At 42.9% G+C, this 24,240-nt stretch overlaps 1 protein-coding gene across 1 annotated transcript in view; it reads right to left on the bottom strand.

Moving 5' to 3' along the window:
• BAZ2B (bromodomain adjacent to zinc finger domain 2B) overlaps positions 1-24,240 on the bottom strand; it is a 3,835,724-nt gene that overhangs the window by 1,612,162 nt on the left and 2,199,322 nt on the right. Inside the window, exon 19 of the mRNA XM_044074749.1 lies at positions 16,959-17,024. Coding sequence (XP_043930684.1) covers positions 16,959-17,024 — 66 coding nt within the window. The remainder of the gene's footprint in view (positions 1-16,958; positions 17,025-24,240) is intronic.

Genomic DNA, 24,240 nt, shown 5'->3' with positions numbered 1-24,240 from the left:
CTCTGCAGCCTAACTTATCTGCTCAAGCAGTAGAGTTGATAGCTTTGACACGAGCTTGCACTTTAGCAAAAAACAGATGTGTGAACATATATACTGATAGTCAGTATGCCTTCTCCACAGTGCATGTTTTTGCGCAGCAGTGGAAAAATAGGGGAATGATAACATCCACTGGTAAACCGATTAATCATGCGCAACTAATCTTGAATTTATTAGATTCCATTCAGTTACCTACTAAAGTAGCTACTTGTAAATGTGCAGCTCATACAAAGCAACAGGATAAGATTTCAAAAGGTAATGCATGAGCTGATGCAGCTGCAAAGCAAGCAGCCTCAGAAACTTTACTTTTGAATGAGGAATTACAACCCTCTGAGATTTTAGATTTAGAAATGTTAAAAACAATGCAAACATTAACTACAAAAGCAGAAAAACAGAAGTGGGTAAGACGAGAAGCAATCATTGAAGACGGATTGTACATCTCTAAAGAGAGAAAGCCAATATTACCGTCTAATTTATTTAGATATGCGGCTTTGTTGAGCCATGGGCAGAGCCATGTCTCAAGAGGGGGGATGGTACAGTTAGTTAACGGAATATTCCAGACATGGATTCTGAACTACACACAAAAATTTTGTGCAGCATGTCATATTTGCAGTAAACATCATGCACAGGGAGCATTCAAACCGAAGCAAGGGAGTTTCCCTACACCACCATATCCATTCCATACTATTTGTATGGACTTCATAGAGCTGAATAAATGTGAAGGAAAGAAATACTGTTTAGTGATCATAGATATGTTTTCAAAATGGGTAGAAGCTTTTCCAACCAGGAATCTGGATGCAGCAACAGTGGCAAAGGCCCTAGTAAAGGAAATAATTCCTAGATTTGGCATACCGGAAAGAATCTATAGTGACAATGGGACACATTTTGTCAATCAGACAATTCAGCAACTTGGGAGATTTTTTGGGATTTCCTTGAGGAATCACTGTGCTTACCACCCACAGTCAGCAGGACTGGTGGAAAGGTACAATGGGATTTTGAAAAACAAGTTAAGGAAGTTGATGAGTGAGACTCAGAAGAATTGGATTTGCTGTTTACCTCTAGCATTGCTGAGCATGAGAACAGTTCCAAATGTAAAGGGTTTGACCCCCTTTGAAGTAGTACTTGGAAGGGCATATTATGTGCCACAGTGGAAAGCTCTTATGCCTGCAGAGCTGGAGGTCGATGGCTCATTAGCCAGTTATATGAAAAGATTGTTAACCAATAAGACTGTTTTGCAGTTAAACTCTTTTTCAGATAAAGAACAGACGAAGCCGGACGCAGTGCTAGCCCCAGGATCCTGGGTGTGGTTAAAAGTCATCAAGAAGAAAAACTTGACAAGTCCTAAGTGGGAAGGTCCGTACCAGGTACTGTTGGCAATGCCTACTGCAGTAAAGGTTGCGGAGAGGTCGTCCTGGGTTCACCTGACCCACTGCAAGCCGGTAAAGAATTTCCAGTTAGACAAACATTTTGTAGCTGATATACCACAGAGACAGAATGACCAGGGGCAGAGTGTTTAAAAGTACAAAGCAACCCCAAAGACATTGGTTTACTGTCCTACTGATCATACACTTATTAACCATGTTGGTGGTGACTTTTCTTTTGCTGGGGGTTTTCCTGCAAATAACTACACAGATAAAAATAACGAAACGTGATGCACTGGCCACAGATTGGCATCCAAACTTTAACACGTACCTAGCCATGAAACGTGTGTATGTAGAGACTATGAACATTTCAAATTGTTGGGTTTGTACAGCCATACCTACAGCATATGGAGGACTTTTGATGTCCGCTGTCCCCTTGGGGATAAATGAGACTTGGGAGAATCTACTTTTTGATACAGGTTCTGTGAGATCACAGGACAAAGTGGCACTGTACTTACCTGTTACACAAAAGGGAATTGTTTGTTTTTACAAAAATGATACGCTCCAAGTTGGTTGGAGTAATTGTAATATAACTGTGTCTTATAAGTGCTATATAAAAGCAAAAGATCAGAGTATTAGTTGTAGCACGAATTATGATTCGTATTTAAGCTTAATGAAAACAACACTGAAAGATGTACAGAAAAATCCTGAATTGTATAAACAGTTGTCTGTTATAGACAGGAAAATGTTTCATTCAGAGTTAACCCGCATCAGTACTAAAGTAGAAAATTGTTATTTTGTTTGTGGGAAAAAAGCATATAAATGGTTACCTGAGAATTGGTCCGGCAGTTGTTTTTTGGGTTATCTGGTTCCAGCAATAAGACATACTGCAGAATTGCCTCTGGGTAAGATACGGAATGTAAGAGATATAGCTCAGAGAACTGGGAACTCAGTCAAGAAACCTGCTAATCCAGTGGGTAAAATCGAAGCTGGTTGGAAAGATCATTCATCCGTAAAAGATAAAGAAAAATTGACTCATATGGACTTGAGTGACAGTGTTATATCCTGGGCTGGAATAATCCCAGCCTATGGAGCAGTCAAATCAATCTGGGAACTGAGGAAATTGTCGAAACTTCTCGAAATAATGAGCAATGCGACTTTTTCTGCTCTCGAACTTGTGACTGATGAACTGAATGCAATGAGAACTGTTGTACTACAAAACCGAATGGCTCTTGACTTCACCCTAGTGGCGAGAGGTGGTACGTGCGCGCTTATCAAAGAAGAATGCTGTGCGTATATCCCAGATAATGAGTACGAAATCAATGACCACCTAGAGGTAATTCAGCAAGTATCAGCAATGGCGGAACCAGGCCCAAACCCACTGACGAACTTTTTCCAGAATCTTTTTGGGGGGTGGGGTTCAATCCTAATGAATATTTTGATAGCTATTTGTGTAGTTTTGCTCATATTGGGAGCATGTGTTTGTTGCGGGATACCTTGTGTGAAAAGATTAGTTAGGGACTTCGTTGATGTATCTGTAACCGAGACTATGTATCAAGACCTGGAGTTGAATATGTTGATACCAAATGAAATTCTTTCTGAAATATAAAACAAATGACTTGCCTAGTCGAAAGTTCCAGAGAGGAAGAGACTAGGGAATGAAATAATGTTGTTTATGTTTCTGAATAGAATAAAAAGCATTAAAAGGAGGGAGAATGTTAGAAAAATATGTACTTAAACATATATGTAGTGCAAGTTTAGAAACAGTATAATATGTAATGCATTTGATTCTATTTAACAATATGGCAGTAGAAATGATCTTGCATGTAATTGCTTGAAACTTAGCTGCAGTGTGGTTAACCTCTGACCCTGGCAGTAGCCAGCTCAGCAGGCTTATGTCTTTCAGCAATTATTATCTGCTGGGTTAGAGAGAAATAAATATGTATGCATGTATATCTTTCTTCCTTCCACCGAGAAGGATGGCCTTGTGAACGCTATCGAAGATAGAGTGCAGCTGCTTACCAGAGAGACAAAGGAACGTATTAAGAGATGAACTGACTATTGTATTCGAACTGGCCTGAAACCTTGAGAGAAGCAACATTTACAGGAAGACATTGTAATTGACCAGGTGCCTTGCAAGGCTGTGTTATTCTCATGGGAAAGTTTTTAAAAAAGTATAACCTCAGCACTTTTTATGAATAGAATATTGTAGATTGTTATGATGTAGGTGCCCTGTGACTGACCACGTCAGTAAGGTGGGCACAGCTTGAATGTATAGTGTATTTAAAGAAGTTTACTTCCTGTATCATGCCAGTCAAAACTCTATACTTCTTTTGTATAGTTTTTTGCCTCCTAATGTACATTAGTAAAGAAACGTTATTTGAACCTGAGCATCCTGTGTTATTGACTGTCATTTTGAAAAGCCTAATGATTTTTACAGTCTGATTTTAACAATTTATTTGACACTATCCTCTTTGTAACTTTGTAATGTTAAAGTCCTCTTATTTACTACAATCATGTCTGAGGTATAAAAACTTACCTTAACTGAAATTAATCCAAAGTTTGTTGTCATACCTGGCATTATATTCTAGTTCTACAACATTCTATGCATAAACATTTTGCTGTAACACATGAGAACATGGTAATATTAACATATCACGTTGCTGCAATAGGGACACTAGTCCTTCAAGGATTTGTTGTAAAGGCTGTGTTTCTTTTCTAGAACATTTTCTGTGCTTAAGCAATCCTATGTAATTTTCACTGCAAATGCCTTTACATGGAAATTCAAACATATAAAGACATTACATGGTCTCCCTTCAGGACTGGGTTTTGTGGCACTATCATGCAAAATGTGGCTGAATAGCTAGTGCCACATATCAGTATAAGAAAGTTATGTACTTACCATAACATTCCATCTGTGTTGTCCATTTTCATTCTTCCACAAGTATTGGGTTCGGATCTGAATCTGATACTCCGATCTTACTTGGCCGTTACTATAGCTTGTGGTAAACTAAAAGCTCTCAAACTCCTCCCTACCCACAATGCACCAACCTCAAACATACCTCAGCTCTTGTTTGCTGTGTGACGTAAAATAAGAAATATTAATATAATATCTCTGACAAAAGAAGAGATTAACTGGAGCTCAGACTGAGATACCGTGTTGTCCTCATGAAGTCTCGTTCTTCCAGGGGTCTATTTTGACAAAGGATGGGGGTTGGTGGGTGGGGAGTTGAAGAAGAATGAAAAATGGACAACACAAACAAAACGTTATGGTAAGTACATAACTTTTTTTTAGCTGATGTTGTCAATTTTCATTCATTCCTCAACTACTGGGACACAGTCCCCAGCTACCCGAAATATCAGGTGGACTCCTAAGAAAGGATATCCCTGAGCACGGTTGCACCAAATTTTGCAATTCTACTCGCGACCAGATATAGTTTGTAATGAGTAATAAAGGTATGAGGATTAACCCAAGTTGCAGCTGCACATACAACTCTCCCATGCAGCACCTAGATAAAAATACTGACTAGGTTGCCATGGATCTAGCTGAGTGGGCTTTAACAGGTTTTGGTAATAAGATACCCAATTTATTGTAGACAAAAGATATACAGTCAGTAAGCCATCTTGCCGAAGTTACTTTTGTAAATGTCCAATTTTAGATTCCATAAAGGAAATAAACAGTTGATCAGATTTTCTAACTTCTTTTGTTCTATGCAAGTAGAAATGTAATTGCCTATAAACAACTAACAAATGCAACATGTACTCTGCTTTGTTTTCATAGAAAGAAGACAAACAGATTAATGGACTGGTTGATGTTGGAGTCTGACACCACCTTAGGAAAGAAGGAAAGGTTGATTTGTAATGTTAATTTATCCCTATGAAAAATCAAGTAGGGAGGTTTTGAAGATGATGCTTGAAGCTCAGAAATTTGTCTAGCAGAGATAATGGCCACTAGAAAGATTTTTTCCAGGTCAGGAATTTAAGATCACATTTTGCTGCTGGTTCAAAGGAAGAATGAATTAGAGCCTGTAGTACTAAATTCACACCCCATGGTGAAGTAGGGTCTTTATAAGTTGGTCTCAACAGAAGAGTGCCTCTTAAGAGGGCCTTGGAAAGTTTTGATGAAGCAAGTGAAGAATTCTCAATTCCAATATGGAAATTAGAAATGGTTGCCAAATGAACTTTAACAGTCGAGGAGCTAGCTCCTTTACTGAAAACTGTTGCTAAAAGTCGAGGACACTTTAGAGGGGCTGAAAAAGGTCAATATGTTTTTGATAAGCCCAAATAACAATCTCTTCCACTTACTTCTGTGAAGCTTTTTAGTAAAAGCTTTATGTGAAGACAGAAGTATATGACAAATTGATTCAACTTGAACTAGCTTGTGCTTCCCTACTTTCATTAGTGGATTTATACTTTGGAAAGTTTTTAAAGAAAGTATTTCTAACACCTGTTATTAAGGTGGGATATTCACAATACGATTTTTATAAGCTGGGTGAACTCTAAGGAACTCTAGGGAATCTTAAATCTTCCACACAGAGACGTTTCCTCATTATCAGTTGAGCACACCCAGTCATCCTTGCCCAGAAAGGGTAAAAAGGACTAAACCGTGACCATCTAAAATTTTGTATGTTGAACTGAATTGTTCCAAGTTGCTGAGATCCAAAATGGTCTCCAGTCCCCTCTTTACTTCAGCACTAAAAAGAATCTTGAGTAAGTTCTGGATTCTCTCTGGTCTGGTGGGACCTCTTGGATGACTCTCTTTTTCTAGCAGCTTTTGTAGGTCTAGTGCTGCTACTTTCCTCTGACTGGGTGGAACCTTGGGAAATTTTCTTGATAATGGAGGTAGAAGGGAAAAGGAAACTGTACAACTTCTGAAAATGATCCTCTGCACCCAGGTGTCTTTTGTAACATCTAACCAGGATCTCCGATGCAGGGATAAATTACCCTGATTGCCTCCAGAGGGGGACAATCAAGCCTCCTTCAGCAGTGCTGATAGGGTCTGTCACAGAAAGAATCTCTAGACACTTTATTTTGTGGGCCATCTCTGCCACGTATGCAGCATCTCTGTCACGTATGCAGCATCTCCCATTTGAGTTCCCCTCTCTGCCACTGGGGTAACAGTGTCCACATGGATCTTGGAAAGGACCCTGGGATTTTTTTTCTTTGTGGGATCGAAAAACATTACTACAGCAGAGAGGGTCTTTCCACCTTTCTCGCATGTAGAGTGTGTTCGTCACTTTGGGCAGAATTAGGAAGTTCTGTCAAAGAGGGCATTGATGAAAGATGACTTGAAGGGCTATGCAAAGTCACACAAGTGCATCCAGGCATTCCTCCTAATGGAAATGCCTGACCCACCACCCCTGAGATACCCTCAGCTGCATGAAGGATAAGCCTCATTGATTAGTTTAAACGGGATTGTAGGGTAGCCAACTGTGAGGACACAAGTCTGAGTCTCAGCAGTAGTGGTCCCTGAAAGAGATTTTGAGAGTTTCTTTATCAAATCTCTTTGTAGTCTAATAAAATGTGCCGGATAGTTCAGTAACCTCAGAGCGAAGGTTGCTGAAACATAGACATACTTCCCAAACCTGTCCAAAACCCTAGACTCCCTGTTAGGGGGATGGACAGTGGAACTCTGCTCCGCAAGTTCCTTCTTGGTGGCTGCTGCTACGACCATAGCATCCACAGGTACTCCCTTACTCCAAAACTCTCCCCCTTCAGGTGGTGTCAGAATCCTATCCAGTCTCATAGGGATGGGTTTGACCATGTCAGGCTTCCTCCAGGCCCGGTTAAAGCTCAGGTTGATGAGCGCATCAGTGGGTGGCCAGACCTAAACACCTCCAAGAATACAGATTCTTCTAGAGGACTGTGGGAGGACCATCCACCTCTTTGTTTAAGGATCTCAAGGATGTCTCCAAAGGAGACGTCTTTAGGTGGTAATCTTGGGGACCCATCTCCTTTGTCACAATTGGTATCGTCAGTGATAGATTCCTGTGGGGAATCAGAGTGCCTCATTTTACACTTTCTCCTCTGGGGTACTTCTTTGGTGGGATGTTCTGGAGAAGTATTGGAAGAGATGGTGATACCCTGCTGTGTCACCAGGAGGGTCTGGGTTGGCTGTCCCTATGGAGTCAAATGTTGAGGCCCAAGATGCAAAGACAAAAAAAGATCCTGAGGGCTGATCTGAGGAGGGAGAAGGAGTTTGTCCTGCCGAAGCAGAGAAAACCCTCTCCACCATTTCAAAGTCAGAATGTCTTGGGGAGAAGGAAGGCAACAAAGCCAAGAAGCTGTGCTCTGCCCCACTGGCTCCATCTGTCCCAAAGGCATTCCACCAGAATCGGAGGTCAGAGCTGAGCTTGTCCAGTGCCAAGGCTCAAAGGGGCACAGACAGTTCCGGCAACCTTGCAGTAGACTCCAACACATCGGATCTGGCAGGGACGCAACAGCTCTGAGAGTCATCCAGCTCTGAACTCATTGGAGCTGTAGCGCTTAGAGAAACCCTTGGAGACAAAGATAAAATCTTCGGATATGATATGGACAGACTCAGCAAACTCGGATCCAAAAACTCTTAAACAGTCAGCTGAATTGGAGAAGGAGCTGGTAGGAGAGGGGTAGAACGGACTAAAGCTTCCTGACCCGAAGTGGAAGGAGCTGGAAGAACACTCTTCTGAATTTATGCTGAGAGAAATCTCATCATACGATCTACGTCTACTTTGGCTAGACTCCTAGAAGAATGGGAGGGGGCTAACAAAGGAGATTCGGAGTGCCTTCTTTCTATAAAAGGAGATGGAACTCTGGATGACACACTGTTTACTATTGAAATTCCAAAACTGCATTTGTTGACCAGTCACAAAGGCTGACCCAAAATGCTGAATTTGGAACTTTGAAACAGCAGCCATGGAGAAAATGAATACACTGACATCTGTAGTTCGATGTATTTGACATAGCAGGAGGTGATGTCAGTCACCCATGCTACGCACTTTAATGTACAGTTACACTCTACAGTCAATGGTACATTAACTGTACTATTTTGCAGGGGGACTATGCCCCTGTATCCCTCATACCCCTTGCAAATTAAATATACCAACTCCAAGATAGTACTACAGTGAGGAAATGGGCTAATTCCCCATTCATCACTGAACCATGACCTCCGTGCATAATGCTGAACTCAGATACTCAAACTACACTAGCCATTCGCTGTGGTGTAGTCGAAGTATTTGGGTTCAGCATTCTGCCCATTTGAAAAGTGCCTTTCGACCACGTGTCAGTCGAGCACGGGTACTTCGGACATTTAACAGTAAACCCAATACTCAATCTCAGCCTATGCTCCATAACAGGGACATAATAGTGAAGAGGAGAGTGCATTCAGACAGCCACTGCAACACTTGCACGATAAAGCAGGGTAACATAAATTGTGTTGATAATGGGTAACCTAGATGCAGATTTAAGGACAGACTGGACAGGATTATGAGGACTACCTGGGTCCACATGGGTGAGGCAACAGAAGACCATTCCAGACTACTTTCTGGCAAATGGCCTGAAAGTAGCCAACACATGGTTCAGAAACAGTCACAAGATCACACACAACTCAGGTAGACTTCCTACTAAAAGGAGAGAGTACTGGGGTAGAATCAGTGACTGCAAAGTTATCCTCTGTGAAAAAGTCAGCCCACAGCATAAACCACAGAATGCCACAATCAGCTGCAAGCAGTGGTTAGAGAAAGCTTTAAGGTCAACAGAGACTAGGGTGAAGACCTTTAAGTTGACTGGAGAAAAAGCATAAGAGTTCATGGAATTACTCAGGGCTCTAGCACATCAGGAAGAAGAGCAAATAGGTGGAGTTGAAGAATGGGAGAGCCTAAAAACAACAGGTGTGAGGACTACAAAACCATGTTAGGCTGAGCCAGGTATGGAAATAAGGTACATAAGGAAAGATGGTGGTAGAATGCAAAAGCCCAGGAAGTCATAAAAAGAAAGGAAGAGTGGGAGAAAGAAAAGGTGGACCAGGCTAAGAAGGAATACTAGTTGGCTACCAAAGAGGTTAACAGAAGAGTTGCAATAGCAAAGAACAAGGCAACAGGGGCACTTTACCAGCGTCTGGAAAAGTTACTCAGTAGACAGCACAAAGAAACTGTAGCAGACAGAAAGATAAAAAAAAAGATGGTCAGACACCCTTTGTAAGGGATGCCAGCAGCAACCTGCTCACCAGTCCACAGAACATCAAAGGCAGATGGAAGGAGTACTTCCAGCGGCTTCTGAAAATGTAAAACCCCACAGAAGCCATACTACCCTAAACACAGCCTATACTGAAAGAAGAGTAGAGCCCACCATACAAGAAATAAGACCACCACTAAGGAAAATGAGATCCTGGAAAGCAGCAAGATCAGATGAGATTACTCCAGATATGATCAAGATGTTGGGTGAGATGGGGAGAAATAGCTCCTGTGGGTACTCATAGCAGTATAGAGAGAAATATGTATTCCAGCTGAATGGGAATAAGCACACTAGTGTCAGTGTTCAAGAACAAAGGGGATATTCACAACTGTGGGCAGTTTAGAGGCATCAAACTCCTGTCACGCTGCATTAAATTTCTGGAGAGGGTGATAGACAAATGAATACACACAGTAGTAGAAAGTAAGAAGAGAGATGAGCAGTTCGGATTCAGATCAGGATGTAGCACAACCGACCCCATGTATGAAGTGAAACAGCTGAGAAGAAACTAGAGATGAGGAAAACAGTTCAAATGGGCATTTCAAGACTTGGAGAAAGCATATGTTAAGGTCCCAAGAATCTTCCCGGAAACACTGGCCGAACTAGCACAAGCTACATACAAAGACCCAATGGCTCAAGTATGAATAGTGTTTGGGGTCACAGAGAGGTGTTCCCAGTGGAAATTGGTGTGCATCAGAGTTCATCTCTGAATCCACTGCTGTCCATATTGATGATTAACTACATTAGCAAACAGCTCAAAGGGGGAAAGATTAACAATGTTACTGTATGCAGACAATGTTGCATTACCAACAGACTCTCAGCAACAACTTCAGTAAAGCACAAGGAAATGTAAAGCAAAATTGAAGGTGCACGGAAGTACAGATGACAAAGTTGTAATGGCAGCAAATGGGGGAAATAGTACAGTTTTGTACCTACCATAACTGTAGATGTCCGATAGGCATGCATCTGCAGTCCTTACAAATGGGTTGTCCTGTCATCAGGCAGCCCTTCGGTCGGCCGGATTCCAAAGTCTGGGTCTGGCCTCGGCTGGTGTCGCACTTCACCCGACGTCATAGCTGCAGTTCTTCGGGTATAAAGGCATCAGCCGACGCCATTTTCCTCAGTGTTTCTTGCCCCAGATGCCAGGAGCCCTCTAGGAAGGCTAAATTTGGATAAATGCAAATGGTTCCAAATAGTAGAGAGCAAACAAAAAATAAGCATGTATGTACATATATACAAACAAATACACCATAATAGATTCCCCAGCTAGCTACAAGATGGGCAAATACCCTAGGAGTACCACAGAGGGGAAGGAGGGTGGGTAATCCTGACTGCAGATGCATGCCTATCGGACATCTACATTTATGGTAGGTACAAAACTGTACTATGTCCTTCAAGGATGCATCTGCAGTCCTTACAAATGGGTAGAATACCATAGCCAAACTGGGGGAAGAGGAGAAATAGGATTATGGTGTAGTTAAGATCCCTTGCAAAACAGCAGTGGCAAAACTTGCTCGGGATCTGGAGTATAAAGGTAAATTATAATGCTTGGCAAATGTATGCACGGAGCTCCAAGTAGCAGCCTCTAAAATGTCTTTGGTAGCCACTCCTCGTAGAAAAGCTGTGGTAGTGGCTGTTGCCCTTGTAGAGTGAGGCCTGATGTTTTCTGGAGTTTTCTTCCCATGGTAGGAATAACACAATCTAATGCAATTTCCTATCCACTTAGAGATTGTCTGTTTTGAAATTGCTTTTCCTTCCATTCCTGTTGCATATGTTACCAGTAGTTGGTCAGTTTTTCTATTGCCCTTGGCCCTGTCCAGGTAGTAGCGTAGTTGTCTATGCACATCCAAGGTATGCAATAGCTCAGATACCCTTCTTGCTGAAGTGATTGCAAGCAGGAAAGCAGTTTTCCATGATAAGTATTGTAAGTCTGCTGTTGCTGCTGGTTCGAAAGGAGGGAGTGTCAACTTTTCTAGCACAAAGTTCAAGTCCCATGCTGGCAATGGTGGCTTCCTAGGTGGTTTTACATTTTTAATTCCTCTTAGAAACTGCCTGAGCAGAGGATGTGAGAAGACTGGAGGATCCAAGTTGTACTCTGCTGAAATAGCTGATGCATGAATCTTAATGGAAGAATAGGACAGGCCGTTGTGGAAGAGCTCTGCCAGGTATTCCAGGATGTTGGCTATGTTTACCAGTGACAAATTTTCTCCCTTTGCAGTACTCCAAATGTGATATCTTTTCCATTTTGCTGAATAATTTTTTCTTGTTGAGGGTCTGCGAGCCTCCAAGATAATGTCTTTAACCCTTTGGGATAAATTTGGGTTATTTGGTCTTATGCAATGTTCCAGGCAGTCAGCTGTAGTGTTTTCAGGTTTGGATGCAGGGTGTTGTAGTTGTTCTGTGTTAACAGTAAGGGAACTAGAGGTAGAGTCCATATTTGTTCCCGAGACATGCTCCTCAGTAATGGGTACCAATGTTGCCTTGGCCAGTCTGGAGCTATCAGGATGATCCTTGGACGGTCCTCTTTGATTTTCAATAGCACCTTGTGCATCAAAGGAAGTGGTGGGAATGCATATGCTGTCAGGTTTTTCCAACTGAAAGATAGGGAGTCCACTTTCCAAGCAAGTGGGTGGTACGTCCTTGTGCAGAATTTCTTCAGTTGGTGATTGCGTGGGGATGCAAATAAGTCTATTTCTGGTAGTCCCCACTTTCTTGTAATGGTTTTGAAGATGTCCGGATGCAGCATCCATTTGTGGGCATCCGTGGTAGTTCTGCTTAGTATGTCTGCTAGAATGTTTTCTTTTCCTGGCACAAAAATTGCTTGCAACTGAATGTTTAAGCTCAGGGCCACATTCCAGAGGTCCATTGCCATCCGGCATAGAGGGTACGAATGTGTGCCTCCCTGTTTGTTGATGTACCACATAACTGTGGTGTTGTCTGTCCTTATCAACAGTTGACCTTGTCGAAGAAATGGTCTGAATGTCTGAATTGCCAGTTTTACTGCCAGCATTTCCTTTTGATTTATGTGTAGGTGCAGCTGGTCTTGAGTCCATAAGCCTTGTATGCACTTGTCCAGCATGTGCGCCCCCCAACCGAGGTCTGAGGCGTCCGTTGTGATTGTCTGGCTTGGTTGAGTGCTGTGGAAGGGCAGTCCTTTGTTTGATTGACAGGCCTGAGCCCACCATTGGAATTCTTGTTTCAGGCATGGGATTATTGGAATTTGGGTTTCTAGGCTGTGCTTGTGCTGAGACCATAAATTCCTTAGGTACCACTGTAACTTTCTCATATGCAGTCTGGCATGTGGAACCAATATTATGCAGGATGCCAGGAAACCCAAGGCTTGCAGGACTTTTCTTGCTGTTAGCTGGTTCTGCTTTGTTAATGCCAAGAAGTAGAGAGGGAGTTTCTCGTGTTTTTCTACTGTTAGGAATGCCATTTGTTTTGATGTGTCCAGCCCTGCACCCAAAAAGGTTATCCTTTGGGATGGTATCAGCCTTGACTTTTTTATATTGACTGTGTATCCCAGGGCTTGCAGTAGATAAATGACCCTTTTCAAGTCTCCTGTTAGCTTGTTTTTGTTGTCCGCTTGTAACAGGCAGTCGTCCAGGTAAGGATAGATTTGGATTTCCTGAAGCCTGCAATGAGCAATTACTGATGCCAGGCATTTCGTGAACACTCTGGGCGCAGTAGATAAGCCAAAGGGCAATGCTGAGAATTGATAATGCTCTGATCCTGCAAGAAATCTGAGGTATCTCCTGCAATTTGGTCGTATGGGGACGTGCAGGTATGCCTCCTTGAGATCTAGAGTTACCAGCCAAGACTCCTTGCCCAACATGGGAAGAAGCTGCTGTAGGGTCAGCATTTTGAATTTTGGGACAATGAGGAATGTGTTTAAAGCGGACAGGTCGAGAATAGGTCTCCATTGGTTTTCTTTTCTTGGTACCAGGAAGAGCCTGGAGTAAAATCCCTGTCCTTGCTCCATAGATGGTACCTTTTCAACAGCTCTCATCCTTAGTAAGTGAGTTATTTGTTTTAGAGCTTCTGTCTTTTGATTTGGAGGTAGGTTTGGCATTCCTCTCTTCCTTGGTAGAGTATGGAAGTGAAACCTGTAACCTTGGTCTATTGTCTGCAAAATCCACTTGTCTCCTGTGATGTAATGCCAGTTTACTGAAAATAAGGCTAGCTTCCCGCCTAAGGGTGCTTCTAGTTGTCCCTGGTAGGCGGTGCCAGTGCCAAGTCACTGTGATTGTCCTGTAGTAGTGGTGGTGGCTGTATCTGTGGCTGTACCTCGCTGGTTATTAGCCTGCCACTGACATCCCCTGTAGGCACCTCTGGATTGACCTCTGCCTCTTGAGCGCCTATTCCTGCCTCTCTGGGCTCTGGAGGTGTCTGGAAAGGACCAATTCTTGGAGGGCCAATTCCTGCTAAACCTTGGAGGTTGGACCTGTAAGAAATTTTTCACTGTCTGGACAGATTTTGCCTTCTCTTCCATCTTCTTCAGCACCTGTTGTGCAGGAGAGCCAAACAAATTGATCTTGTCCATGGGAGCATCTAGTAGCTTTGATTTGACATGGTCTGGTAAGGCCTGCTCTTTTAACCATGCATGTCTTCTGATCACTGTGCCAGTCATGGCTGATCTAAAGGAAGCTTCCAGTGCATCATAGCCACATTTTAAGGAATGATTACTGACCTGCTGAATGTTATGTACCATTTCCTGAATAGATTTTTTGTCTAATGGTTCATCCGAGGACAGTTTTTTAGTTAACTGGTCTAACATAAATTCTTGATACTGGATCATGTGGAATTGGCAGTTCAAGGCCCTAGATGAAAGAGTAGCAGAAGTGTAAACTTTTTTACCCCATCTCTCTAAGGACCTGGATTCCCTTTCAGAGGGGAGGGGGTTTTTGGCAGAGGTAGCTGCTACAGCCTTAGGACCCTGGGAGATAGTTTCGGGATCTGCAAAAGGAGCCTTATACAAATGATAATGTGTGTCCGGGACCCTGTAGTACCTATCGGGCTTAGCAGGGGCCGGAGGTAGTGAATCAGGAGCAGTACAAGCATCATTAAATGCATCATCCACAACAGAGAGAACTGGAGGGATGGCTAAAGGCCTATGCTGTGGTAAATGCAGAAAGGTTCTAAGCCTTTTTCTAGAGTCTGAAAAATCCTGGCCCTGCCACTGAAATTGTTCCCTCATAGCATGCAAGGTTTCCCCAAAGGAAAATTCCTCAGGCGGAGAGGCAGAAGGAATGGACTCTTCACCATCAGAGTCTTCATAAGGGGAGAAAGGGCCCTCTGGAGGGTTTGGATTATCTGAATCATCAGAGGAGTCATCTGTAGAAACTGGCTCAGGGGGCGCTGCTTTAGGCCTCTTCTCTGGAGGTGGGTGAGAGGCCCTGTCTGGGAGAGGTTGGGATCCCCGGATCAAAGAAATGAGATCCTCTGCTAGACTAAGCATTTGTGAACTAGAGCTAGGCCTGTGAGAGGGGGTCTTAGCAGGCACAGATTTGGTAGATTTAGCTGCTTTAGCCCTGGCAAAGGCCTTAATCGACATGGCTGCAGGTGGCCTAGCAGCTCCACGTGCAGGGGTTGAAATATCCAAGGGAATAGTATCAGATAATTTCTGGGAACCTACAAGAGCAGGTGGGATTTCAGAAGCCGATTCCACCAGGTTGGATGAGGCCTCGGTAGGAGGTAAGTTTTCGGCTGAAGGAAGAACCGCGAGCTCGGTTTCAGCCGAAACCGAGACACTCGCGGTTGGCTTAACCGCGGTTTCGGCCGAAACCGCGGACCGCGAGTGTCGGTCCTTTTCCTTGCGCTTTTTAGATATTTGCGTAGTCGGAGGATCCGACGGCATAATGTAAGCAAAATCTGAGCCGAAAAACTCCTCAGCAAATTCCAACCGACGTCTAAGCGTCCGTCAGTTAAAAGAAGCACAGGCTAGACAAGCTGCTACGTCGTGGTCTGGGCCTAAACAAGGTAAGCAGTAAGAGTGGAAATCTTTATGAGGTATTTGTTTCCCACAAGTTAAATAGTTATTCACTTTTTCTGACATCGGCTGAGGCAAGAAAGAGTCCCCAACGGGGTACTTAGCTTTTTAGAAGTCTTCGGTAGTAGAAGAAGTATTCGGTAGTAGTAATCTCTGGTTCTGACCGACCAGCACTTGCGAACAGCTTCTGCTTGGCCACGCGCAAGAAAGACTGAGGAAAATGGCGTCGGCTGATGCCTTTATACCCGAAGAACTGCAGCTATGACGTCGGGTGAAGTGTGACACCAGCCGAGGCCAGACCCAGACTTTGGAATCCGGCCGACCGAAGGGCTGCCTGACGACAGGACAACCCATTTGTAAGGACTGCAGATGCATCCTTGAAGGACATCATAAGAAACTAAGAATTGAGATAGCGGGGAAAATAATGGAATAGGTTAACAGCTTTGAGTATGTGGGAGGGGTGGTTGAGGAGAAGGGAAGTCTGAATGAAGAGGTCAAAGCTAGAATCAGAGGAGAAGGGCTGCAGCATACTGGCACACAGGGTCAGGGGTTGTGTATGATAGAATACCACCAAAGAAGCTGAAAAGTAAAGTGCACACAACAGTGCTACTGTATGGTACAGAAACCTGGGCAGTAAAGACAGGGCAGTTTGAGGAAGATAGAGGTGATGCAAATGAAGTGACTGAGACAGGTCGTAGGATGCATACCGTGGGACAGATAAAGAAATGAGGACATCAGAGCAGAGGCCAAAGTAGCTCCAACTGGAGAGAAGGTCTAAGAGAACAGATTATCATGGTTCTGGCACATATTCTGAAAAGTAGAAAACAATCTGATGAAGATGGATGATTTAGAGCAGATAGGAAAGAGGAAATGAGGGCATCCAATAAAGAGGTTGATAGATTGTCTGAGAGAAGACCTGCAACAGCTATGAAAATGTCGAAGAAGGTAGCAGAGTGGCACTAAACTGAGAGAGATAACAGCTGACACAACACCCTCAAATGGGGAGATGATGATGAGAAATTTGTTTTCATTTTGTGATCCTTTGTATTTTTGGCATTTTGTTTGTCAGTGAATGAACAGTCAACATGTTCTGGTCAATCTTTTTTGCATTGGTGATTATGTTAACCATTCATTATGTAATCATACTCACTTATTCTCAACATACACATGGAAGTATTACAACAATTTAAGTACTTTGATGCTGTATGCTGCTAGTGAATTAAATGTGAAAACTGCATTGCAAAACTGTTTTCTTTAAACATCCCTCAATCAACTAAACAGCATATGTAATACTATACTATACTACTGCTTAGATACATCAATTTGTTGTCTGTTAAATGTACTTAAAAAATAGCATAATCCACCTCAAGAATTTGCTGAGCCCGAAGTTCTTTTTCAATTCTCATTTGTTGGATTCTTTTAATTTTCTCCTGCAAACAAGGAAAAGAAAAAAAGAACCTTTACTTCAATACCAATGCACTCTGTAAAATCAGAGATAAAGGTTTTTGAAAAGGTCCTTAACATTCTGCGTACAATTCTGAAAGCATGAATGACAGCTTTGCTGTGTTTCAGAACTGAAAAACATTTCTGTTACCAAAATAAATAAAAACAGTGTATGACAAACAAATGAAAGCTAGTAAAACCAATACTAATGAAGCAAGCGCATCATAACAATTGTACTATAGGGAAAAACCATTATCAATGAAAAAATTACAAAATAAAAAGAAAAAATAAAGTGTGCTTTTTGCTGGGGCGCAAAGATTCCTCCTATAACTGCCACACTGGGGCTTTGCCATCTGTACCCACTTTAATTAAATACAACAGATTCAGAGAAGAAATGAAAAAGATGACTAATGAAAACTGCTCCCAGTACCCATCTGCAACACTTCACTGCAAAAGACAGCAAGTAAAATCTAATCAACACAGTTCCATCCACTCAAAATCCCTGTTAATGCGGTCTCCCTCAAATCAATACAGCCTAAGTCCAAATCATCAAATTCATATTCTGCCGAAAAAAACACTGGCAACAGTTGCAGTTTCTGTGAATGTCATCTGATGTACAATGTATGTGTCCAGGTGTAAAGAGATTTGCACAAAGTGGCTGCGCTGAAATTTTACAAATCTGCACGTTTCCTTTCTTTTTAAAGGAGGAATAACTACTGGTAAATCAGGTAAGACAATTAGATACATAGTCCCCTTTTCAAGGGAGACCTAGAAGTAATGTCTGGTTAAGTAACTTGTTCAGAGTCATATACTAGACAAATGGAGCTTGTGGTAATCAAACCCAGAACTGCTGCAAGGGCTAAAGTCTAGCAGCACATAGTCTTAAGCCTGTTTGCCATTATGCCATGAATAAATAAAGTAAACATCTGCTTTTAATTTTCTTTTCCTGAAACATGATTTTGATATTTTGTACTCTAACTCTAATGTAATCACACTACCACTTCAAAAATACAATATGCAAGTACTCACCACATTAGCTTATCTTCTAAAGGACCCTCAAAGCTCTGTCAATACACCCCCTCATAACAACATATGAGCGCAGCATATCATCTGATCGTTGACAGAATCTTCTGTAGTTAGTGGGACAGCTAGATATCTCCTTCTTGTACTGACTTTTCACTTTTTTTTTAAACTCAAGCTCTCAAGCACAGGGTATGTATATAGCCCTGGTATAGAGTTAACCTCAGCATCTCAGATTCTTGACCCCCACCAAAACATGGGTAAAACATGCAAGAAAATGGATTGCCAAAAAGATTTTATATAAATATTAAAATACATTTAAAGAAGTCTGTTGTGGATAAATATACTCACTACAAACAGCTTAATTAAAGTCGGCTAATACACTAAGTACTTACATAACTTACATTTGAGGGGCCATATGTACATTAGAAGGAACACTTGGATAGATATAAAAAATATCTCATAAACCTCAAAGGGGAAAATAGTAAAGGAATGTCCAATAAATTGCAAACAAGAAGGCAGTACCTGGAAAGGCAAACTGTTGATAAAAGCAGAGCAAGTTCCAGCAGTGGGTAGTCCATTCCTGGATTAAAACCCACATGTCCACTAGGGACACATTCTCCCTGTCATTTTGACAAAATACCCACTTAATCCTAAACATCTTCAACAAATGCCATTCTCAAGACAGTGCTCAAAATAACATTCAACAAAAAGACGAGCAAGGCAGATATTTCCAAATCAAAATACACATGGCTATCCTCCAGCAACCCACACATTTATAACTAACAAGGAAATCAGTGAATGCTGGGAAAAACAACAGAGTCCCAACATGGCACTGATTTTGAGAAAATTAATTTCTCAAACAGTTGTCAATTTAGGGAAAGACAGTTTACACAATGAACCATCAAGGAACTGTATATCCACCATTCCTCGTACACTTCTTCCTCAGGTGAGAAGCCCCTTCCTCATGTTGGCAAATTGCCAAACAGCCTTTTGATAAGAAGACACAATGTTGGTGTCAATCCATATGGTCAAAGGCAGTTTGGATACTCTCAAAACATTTCTCCCACTTGAGGAAAGGAAATATATTGGTCCATTTCCTATGGAGCAGAAACTATGGGCATGGAGTCTTAAAAGTACATGAAGTAGCTGTCTAGGCCACAAAGGGTGTATTCTCCCTCTATTTTCAGCATCCAGAAAAAGAAACAGAGACAAATGGACTTTACGAATTACAGCTCAGAATCTAAGCAGGAAGTGAGAATCTGTCAAAAAATGCCTAGTGGAAAATGAAGGCTCCAGACACATAGGTTCATAGGGGTTGGGAGGGTGGCCTAATGGTTAAGGTGTCTGCCTTACAAACACAAGGTGCAGGGTTTGAGTCTCACAAGGGATAATTGGCTAAGCTTAAAATGGCTTGCAAGGGCAGTTAGCTTAGTACTAACCTATGAACCTATGAACCTATAGGTTCATAGGTTCATAGGTTCATACTAGGCTATCTGCCCAAGGGCATTTATAAGCCTAGCCCATAGTTATGTGGCTTTTGCCACCCCTTTAGTTTGAATAAAAACTATGCCTATCATTTTTCTGTGCCTCTGTCAAGCAGTGACACTGAAGTAATCCCTGGGGTATATCTGCGATCTCCCATCCATTGGTCAAGATTCCTCTTGAACAAGGCCAGCGAGGTGCTCTGCCTCACATGTACCGGGATTTTGTTCCACAGCATAGGGAGTCTCTGGGTGATGAATCTGTCCCTCCAGCACGTTCTATTTCTAACCGTGTCAAGGTTTAGGTCTCCCGCCCTTGTGGTTCTGAGGGATCTAGATTTTTTGAGGTGAAGCATATTCATCAAATCTGGGTTTGACATGGCCTTATATGTCAGGCACAGGTCACCTCTGAGCAAGCGGTATGAGACTGAATAGAGCTGGAGTTCTTTCAGTCGGGCAGCATAAGACATATTTTTGAGACCCTTTATCCTTTTGGTGAGGAACTTTTGGGGCCTTTCAAGCTGCAGCAGGTGTCTGGTCAGATACATTCGAACGGGCATTGTACTCAATCATAGGTCTAATGAGTGATGAGTACAGGGGACGATGACCTCCCTTGATCTAGATGTGAATCCCTTCATGATCAGGTGGGCGATATAGAAGGTTTTCCTAACTACTTTAGCAACATGAGTGTCAAACGAAGGCTACTGTCAACTTGGGTCCCCAGATCCCTGATGACTTTTTCTGTGCTCAGTGGATTGCCACCTATATGGTAGCTAGGGTAACCTTGTTTTTCCCGAAGGGTATGACTATGCATTTTTGGCGTTTAACTTCAGGCCATGGCTCTGGCACCAGTTATCTGCTTCTGTGAGGCCCTTCTGGAGGATATCTGTGTCAGATGTGTTTTCGACTATGGCGCCCAGTTTGCAGTCATCTGCAAACTTTGTCAGCCATAACCCTCCTGTGTTTGCTTGTACTTCAGAAAAGTAGATGCCGAACAAGAGTGGACCCAGGACTGAGCCCTGTGGGACACCACTTGTGACCGCCTTTGAGTCTGACATGGCTCCAGCAACTCTGACCCTGTGGGTTCTGTCACTTAGCCAGTTTGCAACCCATCTTGTGATGTATGGGTTTACATTCAAGCTGATGAGTTTTTCGATGATACCTGAGTGGGGTATTGTGTCGAAGGCCTTTGCCAGGTCGAGGTAGGCTGTATGGACTGCCTTTCCCTCATCAATGGCCTTGGTGACTGTCTCGAAAAAGTCAACCAAGTTTAAGAGGCAGGATCTGCCTTTGACAAAGCCAAACTGGGTTGGATCCAAAGTCTGCAAGTTCCCTATGTCTTTATTTATGAGTTCCATTATGATCCTCTCCATGGCTTTGCAGATAAGGCTCGTCAAGCTAATGGGGCGGTAATTTCCAGGGTCTGTGGAGGCACCGCCCTTATGAAGTGGGACCACAGTCGCCGTCGCCACTCCTTGAGTACGTATCCTGAGGTGAGGCTAAGATTAAACAGCTGTCCTAACTGTGGGTTTAATTCCTCGTTGAGTTCATGAAGCACACAGCCGGGACACCATCTGGTCCCATGGATGTTGTGTTTTTTGCCTTAGTGAGGGCAGTTCTCACCTGGGCGTTGGAGATGTTTGGGGGCTACAATCCTCTGGAATAGATATCTCTCCTTTTGGGGAAGGGGAGAAGTTTGCACTGAACCTGTCAGCCAGTATGTTAGCAATGTGTGTAGGTTCAGTAATTTTCACATCATTTTGAACTAATTCTGAGCATATCTGGGAGTTTCCTCCTAGGTTTCTAACATAGCTAAAGAAGGCCTTATGATTGTCTTTAGAGTCCTTGGCGATTTTTCTCTCAAAATTTGCCTTGGATGATTTTATGAGAGCTCTTAGTTTTTACTTATAATGATCAAAGGTGTCTTACCTTTCAAGGATTTTGCTCTATCTTGTAGTAGAGCTTGTTTATGGCTGGGGTCCACCAGACTGGACGCTTGCCTTTGGTACAGAGAGTCTTAGTTTTGTTTGGGATTGCCTGATCCATGCAGTCCTGTAGGTGCTGGTAGAAGGCATTTGTAAGTGATTCAGCGGTTTGAGTAATGTTTACCACTGGCTCAGGGGCCTTAAAGGAGACCACACTAGTTTTTAGAAGTGTGAAATCGGCTTTTGAGAAGTTTTTCACTGTGGTCTTTTTTGTTTCAGGTGGGCGGGATGAGGACCTCCAGCGAGATTAGTTTATGATCTGATCTCACCAGTGAGGGGTATACTTCGGTGTTGAACATTTTGATCCCATGTTCGTGATGATGAGATCAAGTATGTTTTCTCCTCTTGTGGGGATGGTGACTAGTTGTTCCATGGCATTTGAGTTTATGAACTCCAGGAATCTTTGGGTTAGAGTGTTCGGGCTTGAGTAGTGTTCCCAGTCTATATTAGGGTAGTTGAAGTCACCTAGTATGATGGTGTTTGGAGATACATTTATCCCTCCAATGTTTTCAGGAAGGCCATGTGAGGTTCCTGAGTTTGAGAGGGTGGCCTGTAACATGCTACAAATTGCAGAGCAGTCTTGCCTATGGTTAATTGCACCTGGATGGTCTCCGATGCATCGTGCGTTGCCACCAACCTTGAGGTGTGGGTGTCCTTTATGAATATGGACACCCCTCCTTTCTTGGTGTTGTCCGGATTTTGGGGCGGAACGCATGATATGAGGTGAAACCTGTTAGTGCTGGGGTGCTCTCAGGAGCCTTGAACCAGGTTTCTGTCACAGCACAGACATCGATGTTCTCCATATTGAGAAGGGCCTCGAGTGCGTGCATCTTGAGAGTAAGACTTCTGGCATTGAGCAGCATTACCCTGAGTTTTTTTCCTTCTTGGTGTTCTAGGGTGGTAGGTTTAGACTTTGAGACTTGCCTAAAAAGGCACTATGGGGTGGCAAGAGCCTTTGCCAATATCCGGAAGCCCAGGGGTGACAGGTGCAAGCCGTCCCTTGTGAAGCAGCGTGGCTTGTCCAGCATGTCATCCCAGGCAGACAGACATTGGATCCCCTTTGAATGACACCAGAATTTAAGCCAATTATTAAAGCTGATCATCTTATCACTGTATTGTGGCATCATTGTAGGTGAAGGTAGGATACTGCTCAAGGTCAGGGTCATACCTGCCTGGGCTACATAATCAGAGAGCTCCTCGATGTCCCTTTTCATGTAGTCCAAGGAGGTACGACTCAGGTCGTTGACACCAGCGTGGACAATGACTGAGTCGTACTTGTACCTGCTGTTGAGAGACCTGAGTGCTTGCGTTATGTGGCGGATTCTAGCGCCCGACAGGCAGCTTACTGTGACCTTCTCCTTACTCAGTCTGGTGAGCGGGACGTCAGTGTGTCTGACTATGGAATCACCAATGACAAGTGTGTCTGGCATTTTGTTTGGCCTTAAGGGCTGTGACTGTTTGACACTTTGACTGTGTGGTCTATGTGTTGCATGTGTTGGGTCGTGAGGTGGTAGTTGTTTGGGTGTCTGCTTTGGTAGCCTCTGCTGTTTTGGTAAATTTTTGATCAGAGCCTCCGAGTATGTCTTTGTGTGAGTATGTGTATGATTTGAAGTTGTGATGGTACCATGTGTGACTGGGTATGTATTGTGTGTGGTTACCTTCTCCTCCTGTCTGGTCATGCCAGTCCTATGTTGAGAGAGCTCAGCCTCCAGTTTGGCCGTATAGTTGCATCTCTCGCATGTATTTGTGTTTTGTGGGAGGAGGAGAGGATTGTCTGTGTACATGAGGCAATTGTAACATTGCCTCAATATTCCCAGGTTCACCAGTTGAGCTGGAGAGGACACTAGCAACTGATCCCTCGACATACTAGAAGTAGTAGATAAAGAGACTTTCAAAGGACTCCCGGGGAAGTGGGTTTTAGGCTGGTGGGGTACTATCTATAATAAGAGTGCTTTATCAAGGTGCAAGTACTGTAGGAGTAAGTGCTAGGCTTTACAGATAGAGAATAGTCTACTTGGGAATCAAGTAGAGATGAACTTTTCAGTTATAGGATATGCTGGTTAGATCACCAGTACAGCTCGAGGAAGGTAGTTCTAAGGGAAAATTTGAAGAGTGGAATTTAGATGGCCCGAATAGTTAACCTTGTTTAACCGCCGCTGCTCTTGTGTGCAACAGTGGCAACTCCGAGCTAACGCGCGTTTAGCGTGTTTTATAGCAGGGGGCTGAAGGGAGCTAGGAATTGGCCCAAATCGACCAATGGACTACTAGTTTCTGGCTGAAACTTCACCAAATTGGACAAAAAGGCTGCTCAGTGCCTCCCACACCCACTGGTAAGCAAAGAAACTTCCCTCCTCCCTAATAAGGCAATGGATCAGTAACAGGAACTATAAACAAAGCCCAGGGATCAGCAACTCTGAAACTGGACTACTCTAGTTCAGTAAGGCGGGAAAACAAGAGATTTTTTTGATTTATTACAGAGATAAGGAAAAAAACAGACAGTAAATGCTATAAATGCTGTAAATCGGCTAGCACACTTTAGTGTGTAGCCTACAGAAACAATTTGCAACAATTAGTAACTTAAAGTGCAATAAACAGTGTAAAATGCAGAAATCACTTAAAGTAGCAGTAAAACAGGCGAAATGCAGTCGCTAGCTTAATAACAGTGGGAAAGCCACAAAAATACTTATATCTGGTAGAAAGTCACTCTTTTAGCT

The sequence above is a fragment of the Protopterus annectens genome, chromosome 6.part0 (genome assembly GCF_019279795.1).
Source record: "Protopterus annectens isolate FY-2018-M chromosome 6.part0, PAN1.0, whole genome shotgun sequence".
NCBI lineage: Eukaryota > Metazoa > Chordata > Ceratodontiformes > Protopteridae > Protopterus > Protopterus annectens.
This window is presented reverse-complemented; position numbering and strand designations above follow the sequence as displayed.